The sequence below is a fragment of the Myotis myotis genome, unplaced genomic scaffold, assembly GCF_014108235.1.
Source record: "Myotis myotis isolate mMyoMyo1 unplaced genomic scaffold, mMyoMyo1.p scaffold_m19_p_7, whole genome shotgun sequence".
Classification (NCBI taxonomy): Eukaryota; Metazoa; Chordata; class Mammalia; order Chiroptera; family Vespertilionidae; genus Myotis; species Myotis myotis.
This window is the reverse complement of record NW_023416379.1, coordinates 64,113,031-64,126,966: the sequence shown is the minus strand read 5'-3', so window position 1 is coordinate 64,126,966 and position 13,936 is coordinate 64,113,031. Positions and strand designations below refer to the sequence as shown.

At 45.7% G+C, this 13,936-nt stretch overlaps 1 protein-coding gene and 1 long non-coding RNA gene across 2 annotated transcripts; one reads left to right on the top strand and one right to left on the bottom strand.

The window, feature by feature from the left end:
- Positions 1 to 4,150: 4,150 nt before the first annotated feature.
- Positions 4,151 to 8,018, bottom strand: EEF1A1 (eukaryotic translation elongation factor 1 alpha 1). Its single transcript, XM_036316394.1, has 8 exons — positions 7,868 to 8,018; positions 6,798 to 6,975; positions 6,340 to 6,519; positions 5,929 to 6,225; positions 5,687 to 5,837; positions 5,341 to 5,597; positions 5,022 to 5,256; positions 4,151 to 4,924 (listed from the first exon to the last, which is right to left on the bottom strand). Exons 2-8 carry the CDS (start codon positions 6,939 to 6,941, stop codon positions 4,800 to 4,802), a joined length of 1,389 nt encoding a protein of 462 aa, XP_036172287.1. The 5' UTR covers positions 6,942 to 6,975; positions 7,868 to 8,018; the 3' UTR covers positions 4,151 to 4,799.
- Positions 8,019 to 8,020: 2 nt separating this feature from the next.
- On the top strand, positions 8,021 to 13,514 carry LOC118659849. The gene is made up of 2 exons (XR_004968723.1): positions 8,021 to 8,154; positions 8,391 to 13,514. It is a non-coding gene; the product is annotated as an uncharacterized LOC118659849 (long non-coding RNA).
- Positions 13,515 to 13,936: the final 422 nt, after the last annotated feature.

Here is a 13,936-nt window from a genome sequence, read left to right as displayed (position 1 = left end):
ATGTCTATTTTAAAATCTATTCTGCTTTATATAAGCAATAGCCCACATTTTAGATAATGTCTCAAAAGAGATTGTGTCAAAAACAATATCCAGACTGCATGTGCTGTTGCTTTGATCTAGTCTAAGTGTAAAGTCTGACAGAAAGCCCAAACCACCTGAACTCTTTTAGGGAAACAATGATTGCTTAACATAGAAAATTTAAATTTCTAGTACAGAGATTTTACTCCCACCTTGACCTTAGATTTCAATGAATATATTCAAAGTTGACTGAGGGGGTTAGGTTAAAAGACTTTTAGACTTTCTTACATTTTTAAAATTCTATATAGTTATGAGAGAAAGTAAATTTAAAGCTATCACCTGCTTCATCTTGCTTTTACCAAACATTTGATAAAATTTTTTTCATGAATACTTTGATTAAAATGGTGGAAAGTGACCTAGATTATAGTCTTGGTAATAATAATAATAATAATCTAGATATGACCTAGATAATAATTTTGGTAATGCAAGATTATTAGGTGACTTTGCAATTGGCTGGACCATAATCAAAGAACATTCTCCAGTGCAATACCTAGGTCTCTGTTTTTGGACCTAGTTTGTTTAGTAGTAATCAATAATTTAAATAAAACTAAAGAAACATAATTATAAGTATCAGATGTGTAAATGACAAAGTCCACATTTTAACATTCTAGATGGCAGGCTTGAGATTCAAAAGTATCTCAACAAGATGATGAAATATAGCAGAGATATATGTAAACTTCCAACATTGGAGTTCTTCATTTTAACCATACATTGGTGTCTTAGATTGAATCAATATTGGGAGTAGTGGCAAAATCTGAATCGTCTGGAGATTAACAGTAACGTACCGATGTTGATTAGCAGTACATGAACAGTACATACAAATGTACTTTGGAAATGCAAGATGGTGACATTAGGGGAAACAAACTAGGTGAGGGGGTATATGGAAACTCTTATCCTATCTTTGCAACTTTTCTATAAATTTAAAGTTACTCCAAAATAAAAGGTTTGTAAAAAAAAAAAAAAAAAGACAAAAATTAACCACGCAAATATAGTTTATAACATTGTCAGCTCTTCACTGTCCTACAGAATCTCAGTGTCACACTCCTTTCGTCAAATTATTTTTCTTCCCTAAAAATTTAATCATAGCAAAATTTAAAATGTCACTTAAAAATTAATCTATTATTATTGGCTCAGCCACTTGAGAAAAGTTTCACAGTTTCTTACCCCTGCCATTCAACCTAGCAATCCCAGTGGTATTTAACACAAGTAAAATGAAAACCTGTAGTTAAACACAAACCTATACGTGAGCATTTACAGTGGACTTATTTTATTTATTTATTTTTTTCAATATATTTTATTGATTTTTTACAGAGAGGAAGAGAGAGAGATAGAGAGTTAGAAACATCGATGAGAGAGAAACATCGATCAGCTGCCTCCTGCACACCTCCCACTGGGGACGCGCCGGCAACCCAGGTACATGCCCTTGACCAGAATCGAACCCGGGACCCTTCAGTCCGCAGGCCGACGCTCCATCCACTGAGCCAAACCGGTTCCGGCTACAGTGGACTTATTTTAATTGTCCACAACTAGAAACAACCAAATGTCCCTTAGTTGCTGGGAATGAGTAAACTGTTTTACATCTATTAAAAAAAAAACAACAACACTGATTAATGACATATGCAAAATGGATATCTCAACTGCATCATGGTAAATCAAAGAAACCAGACTCAAAAGGCTATATACTGTATGAATACAGGTATATGATATTGGTGCAAAACCAAAATTATAAGAACAGAAAATAGATCAGTGGTTACCAAAGATTGGGAGAGAGGCTAGCTGTTGACTACAAAGAGACACAGGGAAAGTTTCAGCGGAAGGGTGGATGGAAACTTTATTGTGATGAGCTGTATACATGTCAAAACTTGCAGAACTGCCGAAACCGGTTTGGCTCAGTGGATAGAGCATCGGCTTGCGGACTGAAAGGTCCCAGGTTCGATTCCGGTCAAGGGCATGTACCTGGGTTGTGGGCACTTCCCCAGTGGGGGATGTGCAGGAGGCAGCTGATCGATGTTTCTATCTCTCTCTCCCTCTCTGTAAAAAAATCAATAAAATATATTAAAAAAAAAAAACTTGCAGAACTATATACTTTAAAAGGGTAAATAATTAATCAAAAAGTGGGGAAGGCCCAGCCAGCATGGCTCAGTGGTTGAGCATTGTGACCTATGGTCCAGGAGGTCATGGTTAAGATTCCCAGTCAGGCCATATGCCCAGGTTGTAGGCTGGATCCCCAGTGTAGGGTGAGCAGGAGGCAGCCAATCAATGGTTATCATCATTGACATTTCTCTCTCGCTAGAATCACCACAGGAAGATATGAATGCTGTCACTAAAACCCCAAGGTAACGTTGAGAACCATATGCATTCTTTGAGACAAAATCAGAGACTAAGAGCAGAGACTGGGTTAAATGTTAGATCAGAATAAACTGTCATCACCAGACTGGGACCTTGATCCAGATAGCCAGAGTTCTTGATGCACCTGAGACTTGGGAGGTAAATTAGGGAAGGTGAGGGAATTGTGTTCTGAAATGATCGAAATCTGGTTATACTGCATTGACTATTTTGGGCTTAAGATGTTAAAAAGATATGCCTTAAAGGCAATCTATCTTTAACACCTGAATGCCCTTTTCCATATCCTAAAAACACAATTCCCGGGAACAAATTTCAACAGGACTTTGAGATCTTTACATTGATGGCAACACAAGGAAATGCCATTAGTGTAGAACCTCAGAGCAAAAATGTAACTTTGTTCATGAATGTAAAACTAGTTTGTAGTGACCAGTAGGTGGTGCAAAAATCTTTGCTCATGAATGTAAAACTAGTTTGTAGTGACCAGTAGGTGGTGCTCAAAACCAGGCAATTGTCTTGGCAAGCCTACAGATACCCGGTTCTGTGGAGGAAGCTAGCAACTAAACTTTTCCTCGACTCTGGTCACCCTCCTTCCTACCCTTTCTAATAGTGTTCTCTGCAGTTAACCACCACTATTGTGGGGGCGGGGCGGCTGGAACAATCTTATTCTAGTAAATCGTACAGCTGTGACAAATTTGTGTATCAGCTACCGCTTGAGTTGGTCAATTTTTCCTCACCTGTACAAATAAGCAAATTACAAAAAACTTAAGGGGGCTATTTCCCTCATGGAACTAGAGAAATTTTAGCCTTTTCACACCCCTCAAATGTTTCAGCTCGTACTGTCAAGGCCTACCTAAGAAATGTATTTTGATTTCAGAGAGAAACATCAATGAGTCATTCAATTGCCTCCTGCCCACCCCCTACTGGGGATTAAGCCAGTAACCTGGCATGTGCCCTTGACCAGAATCAAACCCGCAACCTGTCTGTAGGCCAACACCCTGTTCACCAAGACAAACCAGCTGGGGCAAGGCTTCAATCTTGGGTGGAGATCAATGGGAGGAAAGGGGGACATGTAATTTCAACAAAGGCAAAAAAAACTTCACAAATTGCTATCCATTTGAAAGTCATTACCTAACAGGATACAATTAACATACAAGCTGATTTTGCCACTTTGAGCTGGATACTATTACACAAATTAAAATGTTCAGACTCTTGGAATTCCTTTTCTGTGTTTTGATTTACCAACTATCAAAAACTAGATGGCTACCACTCAAGCAAACCAACTTAACCATAAACCATCACTGCATGCAACTACCCCAGCTAGTTTAAAAGTGCTTTCTTACATCCTACCCAACTGTCACATTTTAGAACCTAATTTTCAGTGAGGTTACTTTTAAAGTGGCACTGAGCAAAATTTCAAATCAGAGCAATCTGCAACTGTACCTCCTTAAACTGCCTAATCTCCAATGTGGCAGTATTTCTCCAACTTTAGATGAAAATTCCTATTGGAAGTGGACTTTGAAGCATTTAAGTGACAAAACACACTTAACTTCCAGCATCAATTTATTTTTTCCTAGAATTTGGATACAATAACTGCAGCAAGACAGTGCTCAATACTATTCAAACCTTACTTAAGGTTCTTAAGCTACCTCAGCATTTGTAAATGTGAACTCACATTCCAGTAAAACTGGAAAACTAAAATTTGACAGACCAACAAATTTACTCAATATTGATGTAACTACAAAATTTTATGTTAACACGTGGCTTTAACAGAATTTGGCCTTTCGAAACTAGCTTACAAACACAAAGTTACTCTTTGCTTACCTGTTCTAACCTATTTAGTGTTACACCAACAGCCCCCCTTTCCCATAGCTTTTACCATGAGACAGGCAATTCAGTGGGGGAAAAAAAAAATCCCACAAAAAACCCCCAAAGTTCCCACCCAGAAAAAAAATGTTAACAGAACCATCCAATTGTAAATATCAGCAGATATATTGGAAAGAGGTCTTGGGCAACTTTGAAGTCCTTTACCTAAGTAGTATAACAGAAAGGTACAGTGTTGACCAAAAGAACACACAGGTTTCTCATTAAACTTTGTTATTTTAATGGGTCTCAAAATTCTGTGACAGATTTTTGGTCATGTTGTTTCCATTAAAAAGTACTGATTTTAAAAACTAATAACTTAAAAACTGCCACACACACAAAAGAACCAAATGGTCCACAAAACATTCTCCTTTCCTTCTGAAGGTTTTACGATGCATTGTAATCATTAACCAGTCTTTTACTATTAAACTTAAATGGCCAATTGAGACAAACAGTTCTGAGACCGTTCTTCCACCACTGATTAAGACTGGGGTGGCAGGTGTTGGAAATAATATTCATTTAGCCTTCTGAGCTTTCTGGGCAGACTTGGTGACTTTGCCAGCTCCAGCTGCCTTCTTGTCCACTGCTTTGATGACACCCACAGCAACGGTCTGTCTCATGTCACGAACAGCGAAACGGCCTATTAAAACAAATTTCATATTATCATTAGACACAGTACACAAAACAAAGTTTTCATCAAGTAAAACGTTATCATTACTGTAAATGCTCAATCTTACCCAGAGGAGGGTAGTCAGAGAAGCTCTCAACACACATGGGCTTGCCAGGAATCATATCAACGATGGCAGCATCACCAGATTTCAAAAACTTGGGGCCATCTTCCAGCTTTTTCCCAGAACGACGATCAATCTTCTCCTTCAGCTCAGCAAATTTGCAAGCAATGTGAGCTGTGTGACAATCCAGCACAGGTGCATATCCAGCACTGATCTGGCCTGGGTGATTCAGGATAATCACCTGGGAAAAAGGATTTGAATTTATTTCCCGAGTCTCAAAAGACATTTAAGGGTCTGGGAGGAAGAACATGACATTTAGTGTTACCTGAGCTGTGAAGCCAGCTGCTTCCATTGGTGGATCATTTTTGCTGTCACCAGCCACATTGCCACGGCGAACATCTTTGACAGACACGTTCTTGACGTTGAAGCCCACATTGTCCCCAGGAAGAGCTTCACTCAAAGCTCCATGGTGCATTTCAACAGACTTTACTTCAGTTGTAACATTGACTGGACCAAAGGTGACCACCATGCCGGGCTTGAGAACACCAGTCTCCACTCGGCCCACAGGAACAGTCCCAATACCTAAAATGTTTAGGGCATAGTCATAAACGCTTGTGAAGAAATTGTAGCCTCCCATACATGTCACATTCTGATATTAATGTTCAACTTACCACCAATTTTGTAGACATCCTGGAGGGGCAGACGCAGGGGCTTGTCAGTTGGACGAGTTGGTGGCAGGATGCAATCCAGAGCTTCAAGGAGTGTGGTTCCACTGGCATTGCCATCTTTACGGGTGACCTTCCATCCCTTGAACCAAGGCATCTGAAGAACACAAGATCATCAATTACTGTTACCTGCCCCCATACCTGGCCCGCTTCTTTCCAGTGCTTTTATCAATGGTCTTAAAACTCACATTAGCACTTGGCTCCAGCATGTTGTCACCATTCCAACCAGAAATTGGCACAAACGCTACTGTGTCAGGGTTGTAGCCGATTTTCTTAATGTAGGTGCTGACTTCTTTAACAATTTCCTCGTATCTTTTCTGGCTGTAGGGTGGCTCAGTGGAATCCATTTTGTTAACACCAACAATCAGCTGTTTCACACCCAGTGTGTAGGCCAGAAGGGCGTGCTCACGGGTCTGCCCGTTCTTGGAGATGCCTGCTTCAAATTCACCAACACCAGCAGCAACAATCAGGACAGCACAGTCAGCCTTTAAAAGAAAACAAGGCCATATCCTTTTAGTAAATGGAAGCTCTTCAAAAAGGATGAACCCAAAGTAACAGACCCAGAGAGCTAACTTTCTAAAAAATGGTTAACTACAAACCTGAGATGTGCCTGTAATCATGTTTTTGATGAAGTCTCTGTGCCCTGGGGCATCAATGATGGTCACGTAATACTTGCTGGTCTCGAATTTCCACAGGGAGATGTCAATGGTGATACCGCGCTCCCGTTCGGCCTTCAGTTTATCCAAGACCCAGGCATACTTGAAGGAGCCCTTCCCCATCTGTGAGGATTAAGAATGGTTACTCGGGAACTAAGACGCTCAAACCCCAACCTGAAGTTCCTAGTTGGCATAAACGCTCGGTTCCAGCTTACAACTGCTAACCCCAGGTCGCTTTACCGTAGTCTGGGAACATGGACAGAGCAAAGCGATTCCACGCATGTTGGCCCATCCCTAAACTCGTGTGCCATGCGGGTGTGGACGGGAGACTGTTTTTTGGAAAAGTACCACTTACTGTACTCGCGGGCACTTGTTGTAATCGCCCAAGTTAATGTACCCACCTCGGCAGCCTCCTTCTCGAATTTCTCGATGGTTCTCTTGTCGATGCCCCCACATTTGTAGATCAGGTGGCCGGTAGTGGTGGACTTGCCGGAATCTACGTGTCCGATGACGACGATGTTGATGTGAGTCTTTTCCTTTCCCATCTTGGGTTTGAGTTAGCGGTGGTTTTCACAACACCTACATTCAAGGAAAAAAAAACAAAAAACTTTTAAACCCCTGCCCCACAGGCTTCCGATTTCCGAATAAGCCAGGATCCAAACTCAAAGGGCAAATTCCAAGGAGAATCGGAACCAACGCCAAGCTGGCCCCGCTCCGGCCTCCACCCACCGAGCGGGGCACCTCCGCGGCGCCTGGCCCCTCCCCCGCCGGCCGGCCCCGCTCCGCGGGCCACGAGTAGAAATGGAGGCGGCGCCAGGCCGGGCCGGCTCACGGTGCGGCCCCGAGAAGCGGCAGCCGCGGGGGAAAGGCCCTTTCCTTTGTGCGGGGACCCACCCGCCCGCCCGGGCCGCGTCCTCCATTTTGAGTCCCTGCCCGGCGCCGGGAGCGGCCATCTTTCCGCGCACGCAACTGGTGCGGGCGGGCGGGGTGGGTCCCAGGCGCTCGCCACGGGCGCCTCGTTCCCCCCGAGGCGGCCGCTGCCTGCCGGCCATGTGCGCCGGGCGGGCCCCGCCGCCGTCCCCCGCGAACACGACGGGCGCCCCCACACTCAAAAATAACCCTGCCGAGATCCCGACCAACCGCGGCTAAACCACCCCGACGGGAAGCACGGGAGGTGCCCGCCCTGGAAACCGAAAAGGGCCGGAGGCTTTAGGGTGCCGGGCCAGGCCGGGAGGCCGAGCGGAGCTCGCACGCGGCGGGTACGGCGCGCCAACCAGGCCGCAAGCCCAGCACGAGGCCGCGGGGCGCTCCCGGAAAAAGCGCAGGCCTCGAACCCCCCACCCGCTCCCGGCCCGAAATTCGGGGCCCGGAACCGCGCACAGGGACGCCGGGGCGCGGCGGGGGGACAGGCCCGCGAGGCCGCGGCCCGCTCCCGGAGGCCCGGCCCGCGGAGGCCACGCCCGGTACTCACCTGTGTTCTGGCGGCAAACCCGTTGCGAAAAAGAACGTCCGGCAGGACTACGGCACTTATATACGGCGCTGCCCCCACCCTCGGGGAACGGGGCGGAGCCAGCGCACGACAGCCTTTCCCAGCGCGCCCCGCGCCCGCGCCGGCCCTCCCCCCGCCGTCCGGGGGCCGTGGGCGAGGTGCGCTCGCCCCGCCGAAGAGCACACGTCGCCTCGCGCATGCTCCTGCCGACGCCGGTGACGACGCGCGCGAGGGGCGCGGGGCGGGGACGCGCGCCGCCCGGATTCTAGGTTCGTGGGAGTTTGCCGACGGTCCCTGGGACCTCCCGCGGCCCCGGCGCGGCCCCCTTTTGTAGGAATGGCTCCCGGCCGCGGCTTGGGGATGTGGCGGCTCGGAGGCGGTGGGCGGGGATGCTCGGGACCTTCCCTCCGCCATTCCCGGCGGAGCTGCAACGATGTGACCTCGAGATTGGGGTCTCCCTGCACCCCGCAAGGCACCTTCCGTGCTCACCTTTGTCCTCTCGTAGGTCTGGGCTGGGACCGGCCCTGGAACCGCTTCCTCTGCGGGTCGCACAGCCCCTCCGGCTGGCTCCTCCCCCGCCTTTGCCCTCGACGTCCCTCCCAGCTGAAGAGCCCCGCGCATCGCGTTAGGGGATGGTGAGCAGGCGCCTCCGTGGCCGCCAGCCCCTCCGACATGCTACCGGGGTGGCCACCAGCGCCGCGGACATGCTACCGGGGTGGCCACCAGCCCCACGGACATGCTACCGGGGTGGCCACCAGCCCCACGGACATGCTACCGGGGTGGCCACCAGCCCCACGGACATGCTACCGGGGTGGCCACCAGCCCCACCGACATGCTACCGGGGTGGCCACCAGCCCCGCCGACATGCTACCGGGGTGGCCACTTGCCCCACCGACATGCTACCGGGGTGGCCACCAGCCCCACGGACATGCCACCGGGGTGGCCACCAGCCCCGCCGACATGCTACCGGGGTGGCCACCAGCCCCACGGACATGCCACCGGGGTGGCCACCAGCCTCACCGACATGCTACCGGGGTGGCCACTTGCCTTGTTCCAGTCAAAGCCCGGCTCACCCGTTCGCCCCACAGTCCAGTGTTTCAGTGTAGAATAGACTCTAGTCTTACAGTTTGCCTTCCTTCTTCCGCTGGTTTTATTACACTAACTAAAGGGACCCTGATGGCGTGTCACCCTCGTGGTGCATTTCCCCCCAGTTAGTCGTACACTCGGGTTGCACGCATGAGCAATCTAAAAGGAATTTTCAAATTCAGCCTTTCCACATGACCTCATGTGGAGACGCATCGGCAAGGTCACCCACCCCCACCGTGTGAAATCACTGCCTCTCGACAGTCGCCTGGGAAACGATGAGGCCCTTTTGGCGGCCAATCGGGGCAGACTCAGAAATACTCCCCTGGAGAAAGCACCTTTTTAAAATTAGCTGATCACGACATCATTCTGATGCCACATCTCCAGCCAACCCATTAGCAAATAGTTGAGAACCTGCCGTGTCCAGTGCTGGGCAAAGCTCTGTGGCACGTGCAATAGAAACACTTTTTCTGGAGAGGAACCTCAATCAAACGGGAGGAGCAAAGCTGATGCATAAAACCATTGGGGAGCAGTGAAGAGCAGACGTGTGCTGGCTTTCTATTCTGTTGTAGGATATAGTTCTAGTCGGCTTTCAGTTACTTCTCACACTCAGATGCCTCCCCCGTCCCCCTTTTAATGAAAGAAGCCTTTCGGAGTAGCCTTCCTATGTTTTCTTGTTTTACCAGTCCTTGTAGATATGAACTACTAAAACCAGGTTTTTCTCTTTCTTAAGAGGTTTTTCTAGCCTCAGTTTAACTTCGAGATCGTTTTCATGAAAGAAGCCAGGCCATGTAAGAGTTTCCCTAGAATACATCTTTTTCTAGCAACAAAAATCTTTTCTATATATTTTTTTCCTAGCTTATCTCGCAAATTCTTTTTTTCTCCCTGCATTTTCCTAGTCACCTACTGGGCACCTCTGAGTGGGCGCCCTTATTCGTGTCGCGATACCGGCCAGACTCGGGCCAGGGGGCGGGAGCGGGGATCTCGAGCCATATGGTGCGTTAAGGTTAGCCACCGGCCAAGCCGCGGGTCGGGGCGGTGCCCACCCTCCCGACCCATCGGGGCCGCCGCGGGACGGGAACGGGGGTCCCGAGGAAGGCGAGGCGGGCGGGGGCGGCCCTTCCCTCGCTCCCGCTCCCCCGACCGCGCGGTCCACGCTTCCCGGGCGCTCGGACACGCGTGGGCGGGCCAGGACCTGCGACATGGACCGGGCAGCTCGGGCGCTGGCTCGGATCGGCCAGGAACCCGCCCGGTCACCCCGATCCGCCCCCGGACACGCCCCCCTTGAGGTCACTGCTTCGGCGCTCCGAGTGCGGAAGGAAGCGCCGGGGCGGAGGCGGAGAACCCACGTGGCTCCGGGTGGGGGTCGGTTTTCGTCAGGGTGGCTTGGCCTCTAAAAGACTGAAGCAAATATACTTTAAAAAAAAAAAAAAAAAAAGCTCTTTTCCCCTGACCCTATGTTTTGAACATAATCCTAATCCATAATCATTTCCCCCCACGACTTTAGAGCAGACACAGTATGCCTTTTAAATGTTAAAACGGTAACAGTAACATTGTTGAGACTTGTCAATGTGCTTTTGGGTCAAAAACCTAAGGTCGAACTTTCCTGAAGATTTTTCTTAAAGCTGCTCATACTATTTAGAGTAGCAGACTGTTAAAATACACTGTAGAGACCATATGCAAGACCCTAATTTTTTTTTAAAAAAAGGATTTTAGTTATTAATTTGCTTAGTAAACGGGTAAACACTACTAGTTCTTTGATATCTGTAATTTTGATTCACCAAACATTTTCAGTATTGGCTAATTACTCTATTGGACCTAATTTAAAGCAGCTTTAAGTAATTACATTTTGCTGTGGTTTGCCACGTTTTCATCTTGCCTGTGCCAATTAAAAATTATGTTTTAAGCCCAGCCCGCATAACTCAGTGGTCGACCTATGAACCAGGGTGTCAGGGTTTGATTCCTGGTCAGGGCACATGCCTGGGTTTCGGGATCCTTCCCCTAGTGTGGGCCGTGTGGGAGACAACCGATCAATGATTCTCTTTAATTGATGTTTCTATCTCTCCTTCTCCCTTCCTCTCTAAAATCAATAAAAAAATATTTTTAAAGGATATTTTAGAATATGATTAAGCCAAGGAATATTTGGCTTGAGAATCCAAGTAAAATGGTACTTCACTGAGTGTGCCGAGCACTATTCTAACATTTGCAGTATTTAATGTAACCCCACTACCCTCATTTTGCAGATGGAGGGACATGTAAGGCAAATGATAGCTTATGCATCATAAGCAAATGCAGACATATTATTTTTCAAAGTTTTCCCTTTTTTTGCACAAAATGGTAAAATACAATATATGACCTTGCTTTTTTGACTTAATACTTCTTGGAGATCTTTATTGTGAGTACATTAGGACCCAGTATAGCAGCTTTGGAACCCAGGAATCTGACCAGAGAGCTAGTCCTAACTTTTTCTAGCAGGTCTAAGTAATAGCATTGAAATCAGGAAATCAGGCATTCGGTTCTAATGCTTACAGAGCTGTGATAGCCAGTAGTTCTTGGTTTCTCAGTGCATCTGTAACAGGGCTGCTTGTGATTCAACCTCAGTACCTACCTCACAATTCTAATGTCATGCATGACATGAAATCATATGGGGGCACTCAGTTATCTAGTTAAAATTGTGTTTCTAAAGCTTTTTCGACAACATCTGCTCTCAATTGGTTTGCCTTGTGACATTGAGAGTGGAGAAAATAAACTCATTCGTATCTTTCTATTTCTAAAAATTTTGAAATAAGTTATATATGTACATAGTAAAAAATTGTAGAGGGGGTTATATAGTGAAGTGTTAATTTCCTTTTAGGGGTTTAGAGAAGTCTAAAGAATATGCCAGGAAACTAAAGTTATTTCTATTACTCTTCTCATGATTCCAAAGCCAGTGCCTATCAGGATAGATGCCCTTTCATTTGGTATGAAGGAAAGGATTTAAAAAAAAAAAAAAAAAAAAGGAGAAGAAAGGATAGCCTTCCCTCACTATTTTTGACGAATACACATTTTATAGACAGCATTCAGTTCAGTATTTCTGTCTTCATAAGTGACATAGTTGAAAGAACACTGGACTAAAGAGCTAGAGTCTGTTCCCAGCAATCTTATTTATTAGCTATGTGATCTGGAATAAATCACCCTTGAACTTGGTATTCTACTGTAAAAAAAAAACTAATAGTACCTATTTCACAGAACTGACCATTAGGATGAAATGAGAAAATGTACCTGAACATGCAGACCAGTTTTACAAATGTTAGTGCTTATTATAATTAGAAAACAATCATTAGCTCTTTTTTAAAAAGCTGAAAAAAGAAAACTCTGCTCAAACTATAGAGAAATTTATTCTATCAATTATCATTATTCATTCTAGTAATGAGTACTCTTTGGTCCATTTCACTTAAGTATAAAACTATAGATTCACAAATACATGTGACAGTGTGTGTGTGTACTGTAAGTGGCAGGGACTTTCATATTATGGTATTCAGTTGGTAATTGTACAGGACTTCAGAAGTCAGTCTTTATTCATCCATCAACATTCACTGAGCAGCTACTGTGTGCCGGGTACTTAGCTAGACATCGAGGAGACAAAAAACAATCACTGTTGGATGGTGTGTGCGGCAGAGCCCTGGAGAGGTGGGAGGGGGAACACTAGCAGCAAACAGATGATTCCAGGGGTGTGTGAGTGCTGGAACCAGGTAAGCCCAGGGTGCTTCTGAGCACTCAGGAGGGACCCAGGCTGGGGCGGGGGGTGGAACTAAGACATTAGAAGAAAAACCTGCTCAGAATAGAGAGGGTTTCACCTTGTTTGGGTGGAAACTGGGAGTAGAAACCTTGGAGAATGAGTGTTTTGGGTGATTGCCCTTGAAAAAAAGGTGGGAGAGGGATCTTGCTCCTTCTTGGACAGGTACAGAGAGCAAGACATATCTGTCTAGGGTGTTCACTGTGATTCCCACTCCCTCCACCCTCCCAGGGGCCTGTGAAAACTATTGGGGCTTCAGAGATAGGCAGACCTGGATCCACGTCTTGAATCCATCACTTACTGGCTGAATGGCTCTGGGCAAGTTATTTGGCCTCTTTAAGCTTCAGCCTCCTCATCCATAAAAAGAAGATGACAATTCCTATCCCATAAGACTACTATGAAAATTAGATAAGAAAAGTGCTGAGCATATGTTTTTGCACCAAGTTAGAACAATAATTGGCAGGGAGTTTTTCTTTTTTTCTTTTTTGTTTGTTTTTATCTGTTATGTATATAGTATATTAGTAGTGCTTTCAGAGTGAGGCAGTCAGAAAGCCTTCACTCAAATCCCCGTTGGCTCTACCACAGCTAGCGATGGGATTTTTGGCAAGTGATTTAACCTCTCTAAGCCTCGGTTCTCATATCTATAAAGTGCAATAATAATAAATAATACCTACTCCCTAGGGTTGTGGTGAGGATAAAACAATCAATGTAAAGTACTTAACACAGTGCCCAGCATCTGAATATCCTTCAATAAATCTTAATTGTTTGCTATTTTGTTTTTTGTTATTTGAGAGTCCTCATGAACTAGAATCTTGTCATAGAATGAAGTTTCTTTACTAAGAAAATACCATAATGACCTTGCTTTATTTTATTTTTTATTTATTGACTTTAGAGACAGAGAGGAGGGAGAGAGAGAAACATTGATTTGTTGTTCTACTTATTTATGCATTCATCGATTGATTCTTCTTTGTGCCCTGACTGGGATCGACCTGCAATCTTAGTTTATCAACCAACTGATCTACCCAGCCGGGCCGACAACGACCTTGCTTTGATCTCTGGGTTAACATCCCTGCATTTTAGGTTTACTTATTAATTTCCTTATCAGCTCCATTTTTAAATCTTAAAGATACTGTGTTTTAAATATTTTGAAGTTAGATATGTTTTAAAAAGTTATTTTTAAACTAGGATTTTTA

Excerpts from the sequence above, each read along its gene's own strand:
- EEF1A1 (XM_036316394.1), bottom strand. The coding sequence starts at position 6,941 with ATGGGAAAGGAAAAGACTCACATCAACATCGTCGTCATCGGACACGTA. Across the intron at positions 6,520-6,797 it reads TCGAGAAGGAGGCTGCCGAG|ATGGGGAAGGGCTCCTTCAA; the intron begins GTGGGTACATTA and ends TAATCCTCACAG. Across the intron at positions 5,598-5,686 it reads GGATGTCTACAAAATTGGTG|GTATTGGGACTGTTCCTGTG; the intron begins GTAAGTTGAACA and ends TAAACATTTTAG.